At 46.2% G+C, this 20,162-nt stretch overlaps 1 protein-coding gene across 4 annotated transcripts in view; it reads right to left on the reverse strand.

The window, feature by feature from the left end:
• The window catches only part of LOC114606997 (amphiphysin), an 87,556-nt gene extending 67,915 nt beyond the window's left edge, over positions 1-19,641 (reverse strand). Inside the window, exon 1 of one of the 4 annotated variants that reach the window (XM_028749680.2) lies at positions 19,337-19,641. In XM_028749680.2, the coding sequence (XP_028605513.2) occupies positions 19,337-19,408 (72 nt within the window). In that variant the 5' untranslated portion in view covers positions 19,409-19,641. The remainder of the gene's footprint in view (positions 1-19,336) is intronic. The other 3 variants (XM_028749682.2, XM_028749681.2, XM_028749683.2) reach the window with 3 other exon arrangements.
• Between the last annotated feature and the right edge of the window lie 521 nt (positions 19,642-20,162).

Raw genomic sequence — 20,162 nt, forward strand, 5'->3', positions numbered from 1 at the left:
AATAAATTGTAATAATAATAAGCGTCCTGGACAAAACCAAAGCACCCAGAACCAGAAAACACTCAGAGATGGTAGAACTGTTCTGTGCAGCAATCAGTATCCCCCGCACATGGAATAAGCAACACAATTTGCCCTTTTAACAAGCAGCGAAAACTATCTTTGAAGGTGAAAATATTGAAAATATTGAAAATATCATAAAATCTTAAGAAAAGAAATGCCTTTCAGCTGAAAACTAACAATAACAGTTTTTTGAGGTACGTTTGTCACCCCATTCAGAAACCTGCAAGACAACTATCCTTGGTCCCCAGACAACATCATGTGCTTTGTGCCAACCTTCTGACACACCCCCATGGTTTCCTGACGTTTCTCAGACCATTTTCCTATGGAAAAATGATGGGTTATCCTAATCTTCTAGCATAAAAAAGGTAAAGGTAAAGGTACCCCTGCCCGTACGGGCCAGTCTTGCCAGACTCTCGGGTTGTGCGCCCATCTCACTCAAGAGGCCGGGGGCCAGCGCTGTCCGGAGACACTTCCGGGTCACGTGGCCAGCATGACATCGCTGCTCTGGCAAGCCAGAGCCGCACACGGAAACGCCGTTTACCTTCCCGCTAGTAAGCGGTCCCTATTTATCTACTTGCACCCGGGGGTGCTTTCGAACTGCTAGGTGGGCAGGCGCTGGGACCGAGCAATGGGAGCTCACCCCGCCGCGGGGATTCGAACCGCCGACCTTTCGATCGGCAAGTCCTAGGCGCTGAGGCTTTTACCCACAGCGCCACCCGCGTCCCAATCTTCTAGCATACTCTACAGTAATAAACACACCCTAATGGCAAAAATCAATGCATTTCTGGCGTATTTTATGCCCCAGATGGTTTTGTGTTTCCTGAAGGAAAATGGTAAGTCACTACTGTCTGAAATTTGGAGACACTGTACAGATTACAATGTCATAGAAGGACTACCATGTACACTTATGTGTAAATAGCACAATGAAAAGTGCACATGAAGCACTTTTTTCACCCCAGAAAACTGGGTGAAGGCTAAGAAATTTTCATTTAGTTTATCTGAAGTCCCATAAACCAGTAGCAGATCTTATTTTGTAATCTTTGGGTATTTTGATTTGAATTACCTGATTTTGATTAAACTGAAATACAGTGGTTTAAGAAAAGCATCCCTAATATCATAAACCACAGGAAATGGTGCCAGCATTTAATCCTCCAAGAAGCAGAGATCATCATTTCTTTGAGGAAGATTTTGGAACAAAGAACTCGGAAAGGAAGTCAGCTGCAAGCAAGAACTGGAATGTTTCAAAGACCATTAACTGGAGTAGATAATTCACGCTGATTGTTGCTATATATACACTACTATCATGCACAAATAGCTGTGTTAAGATGTTTGCTCCTTAGCTGGCCTCCTGATTAAAAGAAAATACAGTATAGCTAAAATATTTTAGTCCACTGTCAAGAAGAGTACAATGTGGGGTGACGTAGGTCATTTTTTCTGGTCCAACCTGATCTTTCTGGATTAGACAGTCCATCTGAGTACGTTAATCCACTGTAAATCAAATATTTGCTTTAAAAATATGGCAATGCAGTTTTCAATACAGGGGGTTTTCCTTTCTGTCAGGGAACTGGCATCGGCTCAGGGGCGAGAGGGGAAAAGCCGGATGGATTACAGAGAGCCCCCAAAGATCGTGGGAAGCAGAACCTCCTCAGCGGAGGAGAGTAACCACGCCTCCAGCGGAGAGGAGCTGCAGGGCTCGGGGGAGGCGAGGCGGTGCCAGGACACCTTGCCTGAGCAAAGCGGGGAGGAGAGAGGTCCACCGTTACCCACGCCCTCCTTGCGCAGTAGGCTTCCGCGCAGAGAGGGGAAATGCAGACTGGGCGTCAAGAAACTACTCTGCTGGGGAAGGTTTAAGGACCGCCCACTCTCAGATTCTGCCAGTGAATGAGCACGACACGGAATAGTGGCACTCTGCATGGTGAAGGTTTTATTTGGCACCAATAACAAGGCTTTACAGCCGACCAGGGAGGCATTTGCCTGATTGCTCTCGAACAACCCCCTGATACCATGACACTTTCCTTCACCTTTTTTGCAGCAATGATCTCCTATTATATAAGACCTTACATAAAGACTGGCCAGTGAAGACGTTGCAGGGGAGTGAAGGATTGGGTGAGCAGGGTTGCCATATTTCAAAAAGTAATTTTTTTGGGAAAACCTACCCCCAAAAGAGTACTTTGAAGCTTTTTGGGCTGTTTCCGCTGCTTCTTCCGTCGTATTGCCATACATCCCTGACATTTCACCAATTCTGCAAAAATCCCCCCAACGCCATTTTTACACCCAGAAACCAGGACATGTCAGGAATTTTCCTGATGTATGGCAAGCCTAGTGTCACTGATGGTGCTCCATGCCCCAGTGGCCGCAGTTGCTACCATTGCCCTCCGTTGGCTTGGAGAACAAGGCCATGCTGCTTCTATGTTGAAAAGCTCCCCAAGGAAACAAGCGTTTGGACTGGAAACTGAATAGGAGGATGATTCTGGAGCTTTGCTGAAGGGAACCAGCTACGGCAAAAGCATCCTAGTCAGTGTCCCAAACAGGACTACAATTCTGAATACAAGCTGTGTGATAATGTTCAGAACTTGCTTCCCCTTCTCCCCTAGCTTACACATTGCACTCTCAAGAAAGAACCTATCACACCAGCCTGGTGGGTCATAGTCTCTTGTCACCAGCCATGCCCAGCCCAGATGACTACTTTGAGTGGAGCAATAGTGGTGAGGAAGTTGATGTTTTTCCATGGTAAATGTACAGTCTGCTAAGAAACAGCCTCCCTCCCTCTCCTTCTGCTCTGGGTTTAGCCAAGGCAGAGAAGCATTCCTTCAGACAGCAAAGAAGCTGGAGGGAATAACTTCCTAGGGCTACAGCAGGGGTGGTTAATATACAGCCCTTCAGATATTATTAGACTCCAATTCCAGCAGCCCCAGCCAACAAAATCAATGGCCAGGGATGTGGTGAGTTGTAGCCCAACAACACCTGAAGGACCACGGATTAGCCAGTCCTGCCTAGAGGATGCACTAACCAAGAGGCAAAAGTGCCATTAATTTTCTGAGTAGCCAAATGCCCAACAGAGGCAAGTTATGTGTGGAGGAGCTGCTTGCATACGACTTGCAGAGTAATGAGCTCAGCAAATTTCCAGTCAATGAGGACCAGACTACAGAGTGTCAGAGACGGAAGGCAGATTTTGCCAACGAAATAACATTGTCCCTTCTTCAACCCTCAAAGCTGGGTAACACAGAGACAGGTCGTCTCAGCAGGATATCTTTCCCTGACTGGGATGGGACTGGGACTACCTGTCCCAGAATCCCCAGTGGAAAAAGAAATCTATTTGCATTATTCCTGCATGGGTGCAGGGAGGCCCTTTGATAATATTCTCCCTGGTGGGAATAATGCAAATAGCAAAGTTTTCTGTCCAGGGATTCTGGAACTGGTAGTCTCAGCCCCATCCCTGATGCAGAAGGACACTCGACTGGGATTTCTGGGAGTAGTTGCTGCAGCCTGTCTCTGTTTCATGCCCCAGAGTACAGCTACTTGATCTTGGTGGGGTCATGATGATGTTTCCAGGACTTAGAGGAAGAAAATGTCTGCCAAAGAGACTAAACAAGCAGGCACAGTAAAGACATCTGTTCCCTATGAAGAAGAATGTAGGACCAAATCTCTTCATCAGGCATCATCCAGACCACTAAGGAGCTACTGAATCTAACTTAAGTAACAGCCATCAAACTTGAGACGGTAAATATCCAAAGGAAGACACAAAGAGCTATTGAAGAATTGAGCCAAAATAAGAGGACCAAGAATGTCTAATAAGAGACTAGGGTCAACCCGTCAACATCCAAGAGGAATGTTGGATGTTTGCCAACACAGCAAAGGAACTGTGTCTGGACTGGAGAATGGTCAAGTGTTTTCCAAATGATAAACACCAGCTCAGAGTAAAGGGTCCTTGATAACTTTTGAATTCTAGTAACTTCATGATTTACATAGGAGATGCCAGGCCATAGCTGATAAGTATGTTCTTAGTAATCCTTCATACGCAAATCCTCAAGCGTCCTCCTCAAAACATATTGGGACAATAATACGGGCTTTGGCCACTTTTAATTTTCCTTCTCCTTTCCCAAGTTCTTGCTACCATACTTTCTAATTGAACCTCTGTGTCCATAAAGACTAGAGGCTTTGTTCCCTCAAATGAACATCAGGCTTTCCTGGCTACTGACAACAATAAAAAGCCAGTTGTTCAAAGTGGGTTTGTAAGAAGTGCCTGTGGCCCTGTATGGTGCTCTCTGATTTATAGCAGCTGTAGGGAAACACCCCTTGGCTAAAAAGATCCTCTGCGACCTTTGCTTTTCCCATTAATATAGGAATGGTAATGGCTCATGCTGCACATTTCGCTCATCAACAGACGTACATTTTGCTGAGGCCACAAGGTACTCAACGGACTGCCTCTGTGCCAAAATAGCTGTCCCTTCACTGCAAAACCATTGCGGGGAAATGCCCATGCCAGGCTTTCTGCTATAATATTTACAAGGACTGCATGCAGATCCACTCGCCTCATCCCGCGGCTTGCTCTTCCCCAAGCAGACACCCACGCACACATCCAGAGGACTTAATACATCCGTTTCAGGCTGCCTGCTGATGCTGCATTTAATCTGGCTCATTCGCCTCCCCTCCCCCCACTTGCTGCCTGCAGTACGCATGGTGTTCGACTGCTCCTTTTCTTCTTTTGATTTCATCTCTTTTCAGCAAAGGGAGGACTTCCACCACAAGCATTCAACGCATAAACTAAGCCTCAAAGTTCAAATGACGTTTTGTCGTTAAATCGACACCTCGTGTGATCTCAATGTGCAAAACATTGAGACAGACCCCAAATTAGTGTTAGGTCACATGCTTTGCTTCCTGGCTCAGTGTGGCTCAGTGTGGCATCACCAGTTAAAAATACCCAGGAGATGGAAGCAATCTCTACCTGAGGCCCTAGAAAACTATGTCAGAATAGACAATACTGGGTTTGATCTGGTATAAGACAGCTTTCTATGTTCCCCATTAGAGCAGAGGATTGTGCATATATCATATCTGAAGCTTAAATGTTGAATAATTTTATTTGATGTTGAAAAACCATTTCATAACTTTCTGTCACACTTGTGTGTGACCAAGAAACAGAATCCAGGATGGGTCTCACACAGAACTCAGTAGAATTGGTACCCTCCTTTACTTTTTCCCAAGCCTTGGGTTGGTGGTAGCAACAGTGGAGATTGCCTAGAGAGGAAGGAGAGGGATGGCAATGACCATTTGGGGGCGAGGTAAACCAGATTCCCTCTTTCTGAATACAATAGTCAAGTGGCGTAGTACCAAGCAAGGATACAGCTCACGGGGGGATTAGAGACTTACAATAACCCAGTGCGATGAGTGATCTTGAAGAACAAAAGTTTATTTAGAGAAAGCATAACAGGATATAAATTGGGCAGGAAACACCCCAGATAATACTCATAGCTAAAATGCCCCACCATAGTATTATTATTATTTTTTAAATCTTCAGCCATGGCAGGGAAAGATTTTTAGTTATCCAAGGTCCTTACATTTTCTGTGTGCAGGCGAACATTAGAGAGCACAAGCCCTCCCTGTCATGGCCTTCAACAAAGTGGGTTCCAAAAAGCCTTGCCCAATCTTTATCTATAATGGTTTTCTGCTTCAAGAAAACCATTCTGTCCAACCATTCTATATTCTATACAATGAAAAACTGGATGTTTGTAAACAATAATCTCCAGCACATACGTCATTAACGTCTCGCTAGGTCAGATGACTGTTTAGCCGTTTGATTGCCACACATCAAAAAAGCAGAGACATCACCTTGCCAACAAAGGTCCGTACAGTTAAAGCTATGGTTTTCCCAGTAGTGATGTATGGAAGTGAGAGCTGGACCATAAAGAAGGCTGATCACCGAAGAATTTATGCTTTTGAATTATGGTGATGGAGGAGACTCTTGAGAGTCCCATGGACTGCAAGAAGATCAAACCTCTCCATTCTTCACTGGAAGCTGAGGCTCCAATACTTTGGCCACCTCGTGAGAAGAGAAGACTCCCTGGAAAAGACCCTGATGTTGGGAAAGATGGAGGGCACAAGGAGAAGACAGAGGACGAGATGGTTGGACAGTGTTCTCAAAGGTATGAACATGAGTCTGACCAAACTGCGGGAGGCAGTGGAAGACAGGAGTGCCTGGCGTGCTCTGGTCCATGGGGTCACGAAGAGTCAGACATGACTAAATGACTAATCAACAACAAAAGGGAGGAGACTTTGATCTTTGTGGCACTCTCCAGTTTTATCCCCCTTTACTATGAAGTATTCATCCAGAAAAGATGTAAACACATTGACATTTTATTAATCACATTTTACAGAATCCTTATCAACTTCATTCATAATACTAACTCTGATAATCTCTGCTAAGAAATTATTTCCATAATATTTGGACAGTTACAACAGGGGTTGCTAGACTTTTTGGACCAGGTCACTTTTGGAAGGTCATTTATGTAGAAGAAAAGGGGTTTGCATGGCCCAGCTTCTGGTGCATTAGTGAGAAGCAGGAAATGTCAGAATGGTTCACCATCTTGTTAACACATCTGAAAGCCATTCAGAAATATGGGTACCATTAGTCCAATCCAATACTGTCAACAGTGATTGGCAGCTGCTGTCTAATAGATAGAAGCTTCCCCCAACCCTAATAGTCAACATTGATTTACTCATGCCAAATACCAGTCCTGTCCCCATTGGCCTCATTTTTGGGATCAACTAATGAAAGTTTTTGGCACTGTGCAGCACATAAATGTTTATAAGCTATGTTGAAGGGTTTTTTGCTACACATATTCATATGCAAAAGAAGTACTGCCCTTAGCACAGGCTGAGTCACTGCACCCTGCAGGGCTATAAGTCACAGGCTCACAGTTGATGTTGATACAGAAAAGGAAGCTCTATTACAGCTTAGTAGCTGCTGAATCATTCCTCACTGGGGCCAGGCAGACTGAGCATATTACATTGATCCTAGCCCAACTACAGGGACGCGGGTGGTGCTGTGGGTAAAACCTCAGTGCCTAGGACTTGCCGATCGCATGGTCGGCGGTTCAAATCCCCGCGGCGGGGTGCGCTCCCATCGTTCGGTCCCAGTGCCTGCCAACCTAGCAGTTCGAAAGCACTTCCGGGTGCAAGTAGATAAATAGGGGCCGCTTACCAGCGGGAAGGTAAACGGCGTTTCCGTGTGTGGCTCTGGCTCGCCAGATGCAGCTTTGTCACGCTGGCCACGTGACCCGGAAGTGTCTGCAGACAGCGCTGGCTCCCGGCCTATAGAGTGAGATGAGCGCACAACCCTAGAGTCTGGCAAGACTGGCCCGTACAGGCAGGGGTACCTTTACCTTTACTTAGCCCAACTACACAGGCTGCCAATTAGCTTCCAGGCCCAGCTCAAAGCGCTGGTTTTGACCTATAAAGCCTTTAACAGCTCAGGGCTGCAATACCTCAAGACTCTGTGTTCATCACATGAGGCCTTTCTTCGGGTGCCTCCTCCACGTGAGGTTTGGAGGGTGGCAACACAAGGATGGGGCCTTTTCTGTAGTGGCTCCCTGTTTGTGGAATGGTCTCCCCAGGGAAGTTGGCCTGGTGCCTTCATTATATATTTTTAGGTGCCAGGCAAATACGTTCCTCTTCAACCAGGCCTTTGACTGATTAACATCCTATAGCATCCTACAGTTTTAGAAATTGTGTTAAACCAAACTAGGGCTTAGCTCAGCATGGTGCAGTAGTAAAACAATCAGGGAGGAGAGAAGCAACCGCGATCCCCTTCAGGGAGGCTGCATGCTCACACTTTCACAATAAGCAATGGTTTGGCTTAGTGGGACATGTAAACCAGTCCTCTGTGTTGACGCTGAGGTGTGATCTATGCTGACACAGACCTGGATCTCTGCCTCCCCTTATCCAGAAATCTTATTAAGTTGCTTTATGCAAGACACCCTTACGCTGCCTCACCTAATCCACGGGATCATACTGAGGAAAAGAGTAAGATGCGCCAATATACACTACCCTGAGATCTTCTTGGTGGAAGTGACAGGATACAAATGTGATAAATACGGGTAAAATAATAATACTAGAGAACCATGTAAAGCAAGCTAGACAACACACTCTGAAAAATCAGATTGACATACCATAGAATTTTCACTTGGAATCTTATAGTGCTTACTAAATATCCAACTGACATATCCAACTGCTTGTAAAACACACTCCTTCATTTTTGTCAAAATTAACATGGTTTTTGTATTTGGGAGGCAGGTAATTATAAGAGTCTCTCTTTATACCAAGCACAGAAGGGATCATTAATCTCTCCAAGACTCATGTAGTTTAACACAAAAGTAAAGAATCTGTAACTACTGCTTCTCGGGGATAATTGCACAATATCGTTTAAAAAACGAGCATTATGCTCTTTGGGAACGCAACTGGTTACTACTGAAGAAAAGTGAAGTTTCTCACAATAATGTTAATGAGCAAATAAAAAGACGGGGTAAATAAGGCTCTATGGGGCTCCAAACATGATTTAGAAGGAAGTTTAATCAAGGTAAACACATGGAACTATTCCATATTGTGAGATCTTTTTGTGAGCCACTTCACACGCAGAGCTGAACCATGGTTTGGCCTTGTGAAGATGAGCTGGAGTGAACCTTAGCTCTGCCTGCACAACTCCAAGGGATTAAAAAGCTTTCTCTTCCAATTTCCATTCACTCCAGTTTTTGTGAGATTAAACAATCCTAACCCAGGGCTAATCTTAACAATGGTTTGTTGAAACAAACCAGCTTCATAAACTACAGTTTGAATTTGGCTTGTTTCAACAAACGATTGTTAAGATTAGCTGCAATCCATCAAATTTGGCAACATGCAAAGCTGTGGGTAACCTAACATGAAAGAGAAAGTCTCTTACCATGGCAGCACTGGGGCTCTTCTTCCCCCTTCCCCTTAAAAAAGACCTTTACTTTATATACCACCCTTCATCTGAGGATCACAGGGAGTTTTACCATTTAAAAACACAAAGTTACATACCATAATAACAAATAAAGCAGTAGCAATATACATACAGTAGGTGACACATACAATTTGAAAGGCCATAGATTGTTTAATTAGCTAAAGGCCTGGCAGAAGAGGAACAGATTCACCTGGTGCCTAAAGATATGTAACAAAGGCACCAGGCGAGCTTCCCTGGGGAAAGCATGCCACAAGTGGGGAGCCACTGCAGAAAAAGCCCTGTTTTTGTGTTGCTGCCCTCCAGACATCTCATGGAGGGGGCACACAAAGAAAGGCCTCCTGTTGTTGTTTCACAGGATAAAAATACAAGGTAAATAGTTTAAACAAAAACAATGAAGCATTAACATATTTAAAAGGCTGTAAAATATTAAACAGCCTTATAAAAGCAAAAAAACACAAATACAAAATACAAATAAACATATAACACTTAAAGGAAAAGGACCCCTGACAGTTAAGTCCAGTCGCAGACGACTCTGGGGTTGCAGCGCTCATCTCGCTTTACGGGCCGAGGGAGCTGATATTTGTCCGCAGACAATTTTTCCGGGTCATGAGGCCAGCATGACTAAGCTGCTTCTGGCGAACCAGAGCAGCGCACGGAAACGCCGTTTACCTTCCCGCCAGAGCGATACCTATTTATCTACTTGCACTTTTGATGTGCTTTCAGACTGCTAGGTTGGCAGGAGCAGGGACCGAGCAACGGGAGCTCACCCCGGCGTGGGGATTCGAACCAACGACCTTCGAACCACCGCCCTAGGCTCTGTAGTTTAGACCACAGCACCACCCGTGTCCCCAATATGGCACTTAAGGGCCATTTAAAACAACCTCACCCCCAAATAGACAACAGCCACTGCAGTTAAAACCCCATCCTCATTAAAACAATAATTTTAGCACAAGTGGGCTGGCCCACGCCCTCGTTCCACCCCTGAAGTAGAGCACCAGAGGGACTATTTCCATTGGTCCCCCCCCCCCCCTTTTGGTGGTGGCCTTGCTGAGGACAGCCCCAGCAACTGGTGCATGCCTATAGGGGGTGGAAGGTGTTTTCAAAGCAGCCTGTCAGTCCCGGGTCCTTGTCAAAGGACACTGGTTTGCAGTAGCTGTTTTAAGTTATGGCATCGAATCTTCTAACCTTCTAATCTTCTAACCTAGAAGTGACCTTGCTCATCCTAATTTTGTAACATTTAAAAGTTGCTTCCGTGGTTCAATTCTCATTGCGAATTCTGTAGTGCTTTTGTCTGTTTCGTTTCCACAAGCGCTTATTCGATAAACAACAAAAGAATCACCTCATCTTTCCCACTCTAGCACACAGCTTCCCCTGAGAAACATATAGCATAGAGAAGTTAAAAGAATAATCAGGGCAAGTCACAAAAAGACAGAATAATTTCTTTCTTTGAGAAATACCAAACACCTGTCACCAATGAACAACAACAACCCCAAGCACACCTATTGATTTCAAGTGTGCAACCACATCAACTCCTGCCCAAAGGAATCCGCCTTTGCTCTGGCTAAAAACAAAGGTGCTGCTTTAGACAAGTGTGAGCCCAGACAACATCAGCGTAACAGATCTTTAAGAACCTTATTGGCAAAAAGGTGGAGAACAAGTCTAGCACCCACTAAGGAAGAAGGACAGTGTAAAATGTTTGAATATGTTGAACTGGCTGGTCTGACAAACAGGATAAGAGAAAACGAAGATAAGGAATATAAGGAGGAACTGATAATGTTTATTGACTATTTCAAGAACCAGTATGGAGAAATACATGGCTTAACAGGTCTCGTGTAAATCCAGCAGTTGAAATAGATAAGAGTATTTAATAGATAACAAATCTGATGATTAAAAAGATGTGCATTACGCGGAGTAGCAGGAAAGCAAAGGAACCAGGAAAAGGGTGGAAGGGAAGTCATAGGGTGTGTGTATACATGCTGTTTTTGGTACGAAGTTGTAAGTGGGACGGGGGAGGGGAGGGGGGGTTAAATATGCTTTCTGTTCTTGTTTTTGAAAATGCAAATATATATATATATATTTTAAAAAGGATGAGAGATCTTTAGAGAAAATTTTACTATTAAAAAATCAGTACTTGTAATTAAGTAAATGACTTACTGTCCCATGAGCCAGCCATTTCTGAAACATGGCTCCAGCAATGAACTGGGCATTGAACAGTCAACAGCATTAAATTGAAACAAAGCAACATTTCCAATCATTAATAACCCCCCACAAACACACACACATATGACTCCTCCTCTTCTTCCTTAAATTTCAGTACAGTATTTTACATTTTTGGAATCTAACCATCCTAGATTCTCTGTATAGCTTGAGGTAGACCCTGTTTTATCTTGAGAGCTAGTCTGCACAATACTTCCAGCATGGAGACTAACATCCCTGCACATAGGTGCTGGCTTCTGGGGGCTGAGGCACTTTGGGCCCCCTCAGTGTTTGTTTGGGGGGCCAGGGACCCCCATTGTTGAGGCAAAACATGGAGCTGGGTGCAGAGCAATGTCAGGACATCATGCGACATTGTACATGTAACATCAGGACGTGGCGTCAGGCCCCCTCAACGTTCTTCAGAAGATGGCGCCACTGTCCCTGTGGCAAGTTTCCCAGACCCCACCTGAACCTTTCCCTATACTTTACCCTGCAAAGTTCCCTCCCACAGTTGCCAATCATCAAGGATACCAAAACTCACAAGTTGTACTCAACAACACAGCTGGAGGCTGGGGAGGAAAACTCACCAGTACCATGCACAAAATATAGACCGACTCTCACATTGTTCTCTAATATTGCAGGGAAACTCCTCATGTGGACCATTCTACTGGCCCTGTTCAGTGAAGATACCACCCTGCACCTATAATAGCACAGCCATAGATGGTCCTTTTGGCACACACTGCAGATGTGCAGTCAAGGGTGGCAGCCAAAGGTGCTCTGGGGAGTCACGTCTGGAGATGGATGAAGGAACAGGAGCCCTCTTCATTGCTGCAGGAGAGCAGCAGGCAGGGTGGCAGGTGGTCCAATGAGGATATTGGATTCTCATCTAATAAACAGCATGCCAACTGAGCTTGATAGCTCTTGTGCTCTAGTTATCCCTTTGCTGCGATGAGTGCCTGGACAGCAGAGAGAGCAAATGGGCCAAGTGAAAATTTCAGGCAGGTTAGGAAGACCCATTCCCAGGCAAGACCCAGTCATCTGGCTGTTGGAGGTGATGGTAACTAATTCAGTTGGCATCACCTCCAACCCATGTTTTGATGAGTGTTGTTGTGTTTTACTTTCTGAGCATTGTTAGCTGCTTTAGGTACAAGTTTATGGAAAAGTGGCCCACAAATAATAATTAATAACCAAAACGGAGAAACACAAAGCACTCCCCCTTACATAAACTCACAAAACAAGAAGTTAAAGCTGTAATCCTATACATACTTAGCTGGGATTAAGCCCCACTGAAAACAACCAGGCTTACTATTGAGTAGGCATGTACAGAATTGCACTACAAATATCTTAATACCTGCTATCAAAGTCAATTAACTGATATTTAGATGTCGTTCGATCCATGTATGTCCACATATAAACGTGATGTGGAAATGGAGAAATTAAGTGGATAATGAACAGCAGTTCATTACAGTGCCTCATTAAGTAAGTAATGAACATATGGCCTTAAATTCAAACAGATGGCCCCAAGATCTTCAGAGGCGGCTCTTTTCTGCATCCCACTGTTGGGGGCAGTGTTCTGTGGTGGCACGAGAGATGGCCTTCTCTGTGGTGGCACCCCACTTGTAGAGCACCTGCATAAAAAGAGTCCTCCTGGATCAGATCAAAGGCCTACCTAGTCTAGAATCCTGTCCTCATCCTGGCCAGCCAGAGGTGTACAGGAAGGAAGTCTGCAAGCAGGACTTGAAGACAACATCATTCTTGCTGCTTGCAGTTCCCAGGAACTGGTCATCAGAGGCCGCTGTCTCCAGCAGTGGAGGTAGACCATACCCATCGCGGCCTGTCATCACTGATAGCTTGATTCGTCAAATATCTTTTAAAGCCATAACTGCATCTTCTGTGAGTGAATTCCATAGTTTAACTATGTGATGCACTTTCTTCTGCCTGTCCTAAATCTTTCGATATTCCACTTCATTAAATATTCTAATATCATGAAAAGAGGAAGAATTGTCTCTCTTGTGTCCACTTTCTCTTTTAAATTTTATTTAGTTTTCAAAAGTTTACATACATACCATCCACAATACTTTACCATCCACACTTTAATTTATCCATTGACTCCCCCCACCCCATGATGTTCTGTTTTTCCTTTAATGCTGCATATTTTAACATAACATGTACGTCCTGAGTTATTAGGCTTAATGTCTTCCTGCTGCTTCTTGTATTTCAAATCCTGCTTGTGTTTTCATATAACTATAATAGTTCTTTAGCTACTCTACAAAGGTTTCCAGTCCTCAAAGAATGATTCATCATTTTGGTTGTGTTCTCAACACCATGCGTTATTTTATACATCTTAATCGTGTGTCTCCTTACTTGCCATTTTTCTGTATTAAAAAGCCCCAAATGTTCCAACCTTTCCTCATAGCAAGTTGCTCCATCTCTCTGATAATTTTGGTTGCCCTTTTCTTCTTCAACACTATAATATCCTTTCTGAGGTGAAGTAACAGAACTGCACAAAGTATTCCACATGTAGTCACACCATAGATTTGTATAGTGGCAATATGGCACTGGCTGTTTTAGCTTCAATCCAATTCCCGATATTCCATAGCGTGGCATCCCCCTTTTTCACAGCTGCCACATCCTGGGTCGCCATCTTCACTGAGCTTTCCCGCTACAACCCCAAGGGGGTGTACCTTCTACCTAGGGCCTATTTGGATTCACACAGTATTAATCATTTGCAAGTCTGTGGAAATATGAAAGGCCCCCCCTCCCCAAAACATTGCCCTTGGCATTTGACACTTGTGAAACAGCCATAAGGATAAGTTGAAGTACTGCATTAATGGTGCAAAGGAGGAAGACGTTAATAAATGTTCCAAAGAACAATGGCAGACAAGGGAAACACTTAAAGGACTCTTTGTGCATGATTTTATTACATAGAGTCATACCTTGTGTTGTGTTAGGTTCATGCTGCGTCTTTTCGGCTTGCAAATGTGGCAAACCCAGAAGTGTATACTTCTGGGTTTTGAAGCGTTCTGCGCACTTCACACATGTGCAGAAGCGCCGCTCTAGTTGCGGACTTTTCAGGGTGCAAACAGCACCCCAGAACGGATCATGTCTGCAACTAGAGGTGCCACTGTATTCTCTTGTGGAGAAAAAGCCAGTGCTTTTTTTTCTTCTTAAAACATGTTTAGGGATGCTCTCATTTTCCTATTCATATTGAAATACTGTCCCTCAATGAGGCCAAACTTAGATTCACAAAATTTTTAGGGGTATGCGTACCCCTGCATCCCCCCCTAAAAATAAGCATTGGAAAAAGCTATCTCACAGTGATTTTCTCCCACCCTGGATCTCAATTCATGGCTATACTGTAGTTCTTGAAATATTCTGCTGGTTTGTGGACTAGGATGTTTTTTAAAACCTTTCTTTATTGTTGTGGTTGTTTGGGTTTTATTGTTTTACATGCTGTGTGCTACTTCGAAGACTTCTGCTGATGGAAAAGCCATCTTGTAAACAAAATATAAACACATAAGACGCACAAAATGTCACAGGTGAAGAATGCCTGAGTGTCTGCCTGAGAGGTTTCTGGGTCCTGTCAGGCCACCTGCCTATTTGGCTCATCACTGGCCGGAGCTCTTCTGGGTTTCAGTCTTGGAGATGCCAGGGACTGAATATGGGACCTTCTGTGTGCAAAGCAACCCATTCATCCGCATGATGAAGCACAGATGATTATTGGGCTTTCAATGATTACTCTGAACCACAGTCTTGCAGCACTTCAGTCCAAGGAATGCTAGATACAGAATGGGATGGGCTGCCTTAAGAGATTTACTAATAGCCGGAGGGGGGGGTAACCTGTGTAACCCACTATTGGTGACTCAAAGCGCTCAACTGGGGAATAACCTCAACCTCTCTGAGTGGTCAATGGGGCTTGGAAAGGATTTCAAAATTTCCAGCTTTCATTTGTTTAGGATCCAGCACTAGATTTTAGGCACAGGCCAAGCACAAAGCCAAATGAAAAGTCCATATTACCAAGGCCTGGTCTGCAATTTCTAAGCTACAAGGTACCTGGGAATTTTAATTCAGACTTTCAGGAACATAGCAAGCAAACTTCTTCCAAGTCAGACCATTGGTCCATCTGACTCTGCAGGTTCTCAGGCCAAGGTCTTCATCAGCCCTTGTTCAAAGATTTCGGGGATTGAAGCTGGGACCTTGTGCAGGTGTTCTCCAACTGAGCTATGGGCCTTCCCCAATTTCTCTGTCCTAGCCCACAGGTCTACACATACAGCAGAATGAGGAAGTAGAATAGACTGAATTCAGACTGCCGGTGTGAGATTACAACTTCTACAATGGAGGGGTGGGGAACTTTCAGCTCACCAGCCTAATTGGGCCCACAAGTCCGTTTCAGCTAAGCCACAGCCACCTGGCATCATATCTGACATCATATCTGACACCAGCCGACGGCCAGATCTTCAACACCCCCTCTCAAGGCACTGCACAAAATAGTGCTTTGAAAGGGGCTCTGCCGTGGGGCAAAGATGGTCGGCTGAAGTGGGCACCCACCCTTCTGTCAAATGTGGCCTGCAAGGGGTGAGGGACAACAGCTGGCCTGCTGGGGTGCAAAGATCCCTCACCCCTGCCCTGCATTGTTTAAAAGGCAAAACCCCAGGAAACAGGAAATAAGCAGACAGGGAGAGGTTCTGTATCAGAGGTGGAAAACTGTTACCAGGGCCGGACTAAGCTTTTTTAGCACCTGAGGCGAACCACAAAATGGTGTCCCGCCCACCCCACCAAGGAAGAAGGGGTGAGTGAAGATTGACATCAGGAACAAGGGTGGGAAGAGACCAGCAGTGCCTCCTATTGGCCAAGAGGCCACTGTAGAGGCAGCAGGGGGGTGGTGTTGCCGAGGAGATGGCAGATCTGGCCTCCAAGGAGAGTGCCACAGCTGTCACTGCCACCACAACAGCAGCAGCAGCAGGCAATGTACTCCTTGGAGGCCAGATCTGCTGTTCCTGTGGATCCTTCTGCCTGAGGTGGTCTTCTCACCCGGCCTCATGGATACGCCGGCCCTGACTATTACCATTGTACTATAGGCTACAGTTCAGCCATGCAACAGTCAGAGGTTTCTACTCTCTCTCTCTCTCTCTCTCTCTCTCTCTCTCTCTCTCTCTCTCCCTCCCCCTCTCCCCCCTCCATTAAGGCAAGCAAGAGGCATTATCACAAGTCAAGGAGGCGTTTCAGCCAGGCAAAAACATTAGGATTGCACAGAGCAGGGCTGACAAAGGCTGCATGATCTGAGAAGTGTCCTGAGGGCTAGACAGAGAGGTTTGGACACATTTAGCCCATGGGCTTGAAGTTCCCCACCCTGTTCGAGAAGGCTTTCCATTTTCAGGGAGCTAATAAACACAAGAGAGCATTCAAAATGTGACTTCCCAAAATACCACCTCAAGTGCCCAGTTCATTCCACCATCTCTTTCTCTGCTACACATGTAGGCCAGGCCAGGAAATTCTAAGGAGGGAGAAAACCAAAGCCGCCTGATCACAACTGAGCATGCTCAGTGGCCGTGGAATGTTGGCTCTGTTGTGGAGTGGAGAGGACAATGTGGGAGGGAATTCAATAGAGTATCCTGGGAAAGGGCATGACTGGCTGGCCAGAACACAGGACAAGAGTACACCACACATTAATATTTTGTTACAAGTCTCACTTGTCTTCTATACTTAGGTGAGTGTTGCTCACTCCTAGAGGGGAAATGCAACAAATTCAAACTAACACATGCTATACATGTGCCATTTATTAAATGGCGTTTAAGACAAAACCTACTGTGATATCTTCCTTCTCTGCACTCTTATCCAAGACCCATTTGTTCTACTGAGACTTGCACAGGAAGATATTGCAGGTAGGTTGGTTGATACTTACTCTGCACATGAAACTACATGTAACTAAGTGTTTGCTCACCACTTGGCTAGAAGATGGTCTTCTAGATCCAAAATGGAAGCCTAGATCCTTCCATTTTGAGTCAAACCATCTCTTGCTTGTCCCTGCCAGCATTTACTTGAACATTAAGAAGCCTTATGTCTAGACCATCAGGAAACAGGACAATACAGACCATCAGTGCCCAGAGGAATATCTCCAATCAGTTGGAAATGCAGGTGTGTCTCTGAATGCTTAGCTGTTGCTCACCGAAGAGCTGGCAGGAGACTCTGATAAAGTCCAGTGACACGGGCAAGGTGGCCTTTGGCAATACCCACAGAGGTGATTTAGAGACAGCCTTCTTAGCAATTGATTGCCCCGCTCTCCAAGTGAGCGCGGCAAGGAAGATCACATTAGTTCACGATGAGCTTGGGTGGTTATTAAAAGAAACACAATCCTCTTACAGTATGGAAAGTGTGCAAGCATGGAGGTGGGGCCGAGGAACAGCCAAATCTTTCGGTCTGTGAATAGATCCGCTCTGCAGATGCAATCCTCCTTCTACACTGCAGGCTACCAAGGGACTTCTTCTCCCTTTGGTTTTATCAAGGCCACCAACAAGGAGGTGGTACAAACAAACCCACTGTAGAGGCTCCCATCAATGTGCCCTAAGAATTTTCTTCTCCTAACCAAAAATTTTACAGGGGCTCAGAAAATCTTGCTTGATGCTCTGAATGTTCTCGCAGAGATGGGAAGGGAGTAAAGGAAGGACCACAAAACCCTCTCAGTAACTGCAAACCAGCTTCACCCAGGCGGCACCTTTATGAAAATGTGCAAGGTGATATTGTCCTCTGCACCAGCCATCATCAGCAGGTCTGTCTCCAGAGAGCGGCCAAGTTGGGCATCTGCTCGAGGTCTCAAGAGTGCCAAAGGCACGACTGCTCCTACGGCACAGACATCTGTGCTTGGCATGGATCCCACCAGAAGCTCAGAGGCAGAGTGGGGGAGCACCCAGTCCACATCTCCTTCCTTCTGGGGGTCCACTGAAGGCACTTTGCCCAAGGGACCCCAAATTTCTCAAGCCGGCACCACCTATCAGAGCAGCTTGGCACACATGCACGATGCAAGCACCTGTGCCAAACTAAGGACTGGCCCAAGTAGGAAACTCAGGACCCTCTCCAGTAATGTCCCAGGCAGATCAGTGCAGCCTCAGCCATTGTGTGGGGTCCCAGCCTGGGTGCCAACAATACATGGTGCACCCTTTAGCGACAGAACAGCACTGACTGGGCTGAAAACAAGTTGTGCCATTGCACCAGTCCATCTCGGATCACTTCATTCAAGAGAATAATGACTAAAGGGGACAAGGGATATTGCATAACATCACTGATACTGGCAGCTTGCCAGCGGAGAAGGGGGGGAGGAAATCCACCACCAACATTATTGGGTATTTATTAGCCAAACGCGCACTGGAGAGCCCCGATCAACAAACGACTCGCCAGTTGCGGACGTGCCTCAAAGGGCGCATTTCAAACAGGCCCAAACCCGCAAACGGCACACGAGACTAGCCAGAAAGCCAAACGCTGGGAGCTGCTGCTCGCCTCTCCCCGTGTCACCAGAATAGCGCAGTTCTCTCCATCTCTCTTTTCAGAAAGCCCTTGTTTCTTGCCTTGCAGCCGATGCCCTCGGATTCCCCTGACCTTCCGGGGGAAGGACGTGCCGTTAGCAGCCCAGGCAGATATGGAACAGCAGCGAGGAGCTGCTCCAGAGATATTTTTTTCAGCGCACCTTTAAGGCGGCGGCGGGGCGGGGGCCTCAGGTGTGTGTGTGTGTAATTCAGCATCACTGCCCACATGCCAGCACTCCGCCAGATCGCTGTGTCCAAGATCCATCGAGAAACCTAATCGTGGACCCGGGGGGAGGAGGGGGTTTGCCTCTCGTAGGCCCTTTGCACAGGATGCAAAGCAGCTGCGCGCAAAGGCGCGTCCTGAGCCTCTGCTCCAAGCGGGCGCCGCGGGGCGCTTTCCCCTCCCCGGAGGAGGTTTCTCTGCACCCCCACAGAAACTGCCGCAGGGACCTTCTCCCCACCCGCCCCCCGTTGCCCCCACAGCCTTCCAGTTATCTCCGCAGCCCCGTGGATGCAGAAGGTCCCCCAGGCGGGCAGTCGCCTTCTTTCCTCGCCACCTGCATCCCCTCCGGTCCTTCCACCGGCTTACCTTTTCCTGCGCTCTACTGAGTCTCTTCTGGACATTTTTGGCAAAGACGCCGCTCGTTTTCATGTCGGCCATGGTGGCTGGTGCAGGGATCCTGCCGAGGAGGGAAATCACACGGAGCCCGGCTGCAGAGAGCGAGGGAGATGAGAGATGGAGGTCGGATCCCAGAGAGAAAGAGGAGGGACAAAGGGAAGCAGGAGGGAGGTGTCTTAAAGCTGCAGCGACGGAGGAGCTGGCGCATCAGTGGCCAAGCCGGAGAGAGATTGGGCGGCGAGCGGAGGAGGCGAGGAGGGCTTGTCAAGCGTGTTCACACGTGACGCCCAGATTGCAATCCCGTGCAGCCCTCCTCGTTAATTCTGAACAGACGTGCGTAGGATGCTGGGGAGGGGGCCGCTCCAATCCTACCCATATTTTCTTGAAAGTAAATAAGATGCGGGGATTACTTTCGGGTACCCACGGCCAGGATTAAGGCTGTTTGCCAATCTAGTGGGAAACATGTACTCGCAAAATGAGCAGCAGTTGTCCCTTTCTGCTTTCCAGTCCATCTTAATCTTAGATAATGTGTCCGATAATGCTGCTACGTAGCAAAAAGCCTCTGAGTCAATATGGCTTCAATTGTTTATAGGAACCAATTACTGTGCATGCTTATTCACAAAAGTGATGTATTAAAAGGTGGAAAGCTTGGTTTTTAGATCAGCAATTTATGCGCTGGTCAAATCTAGAGGGATTAAAAGCAATCCATCCTAGCCAGTGGATCTCCTGAATTTACTACTTACTATTCCTACTATTCCGGGATACGGGTGGCGCTGTGGGTTAAACCACAAAGCCT

Source organism: Podarcis muralis, chromosome 12 (assembly GCF_964188315.1).
Source record: "Podarcis muralis chromosome 12, rPodMur119.hap1.1, whole genome shotgun sequence".
Taxonomy (NCBI): domain Eukaryota; kingdom Metazoa; phylum Chordata; class Lepidosauria; order Squamata; family Lacertidae; genus Podarcis; species Podarcis muralis.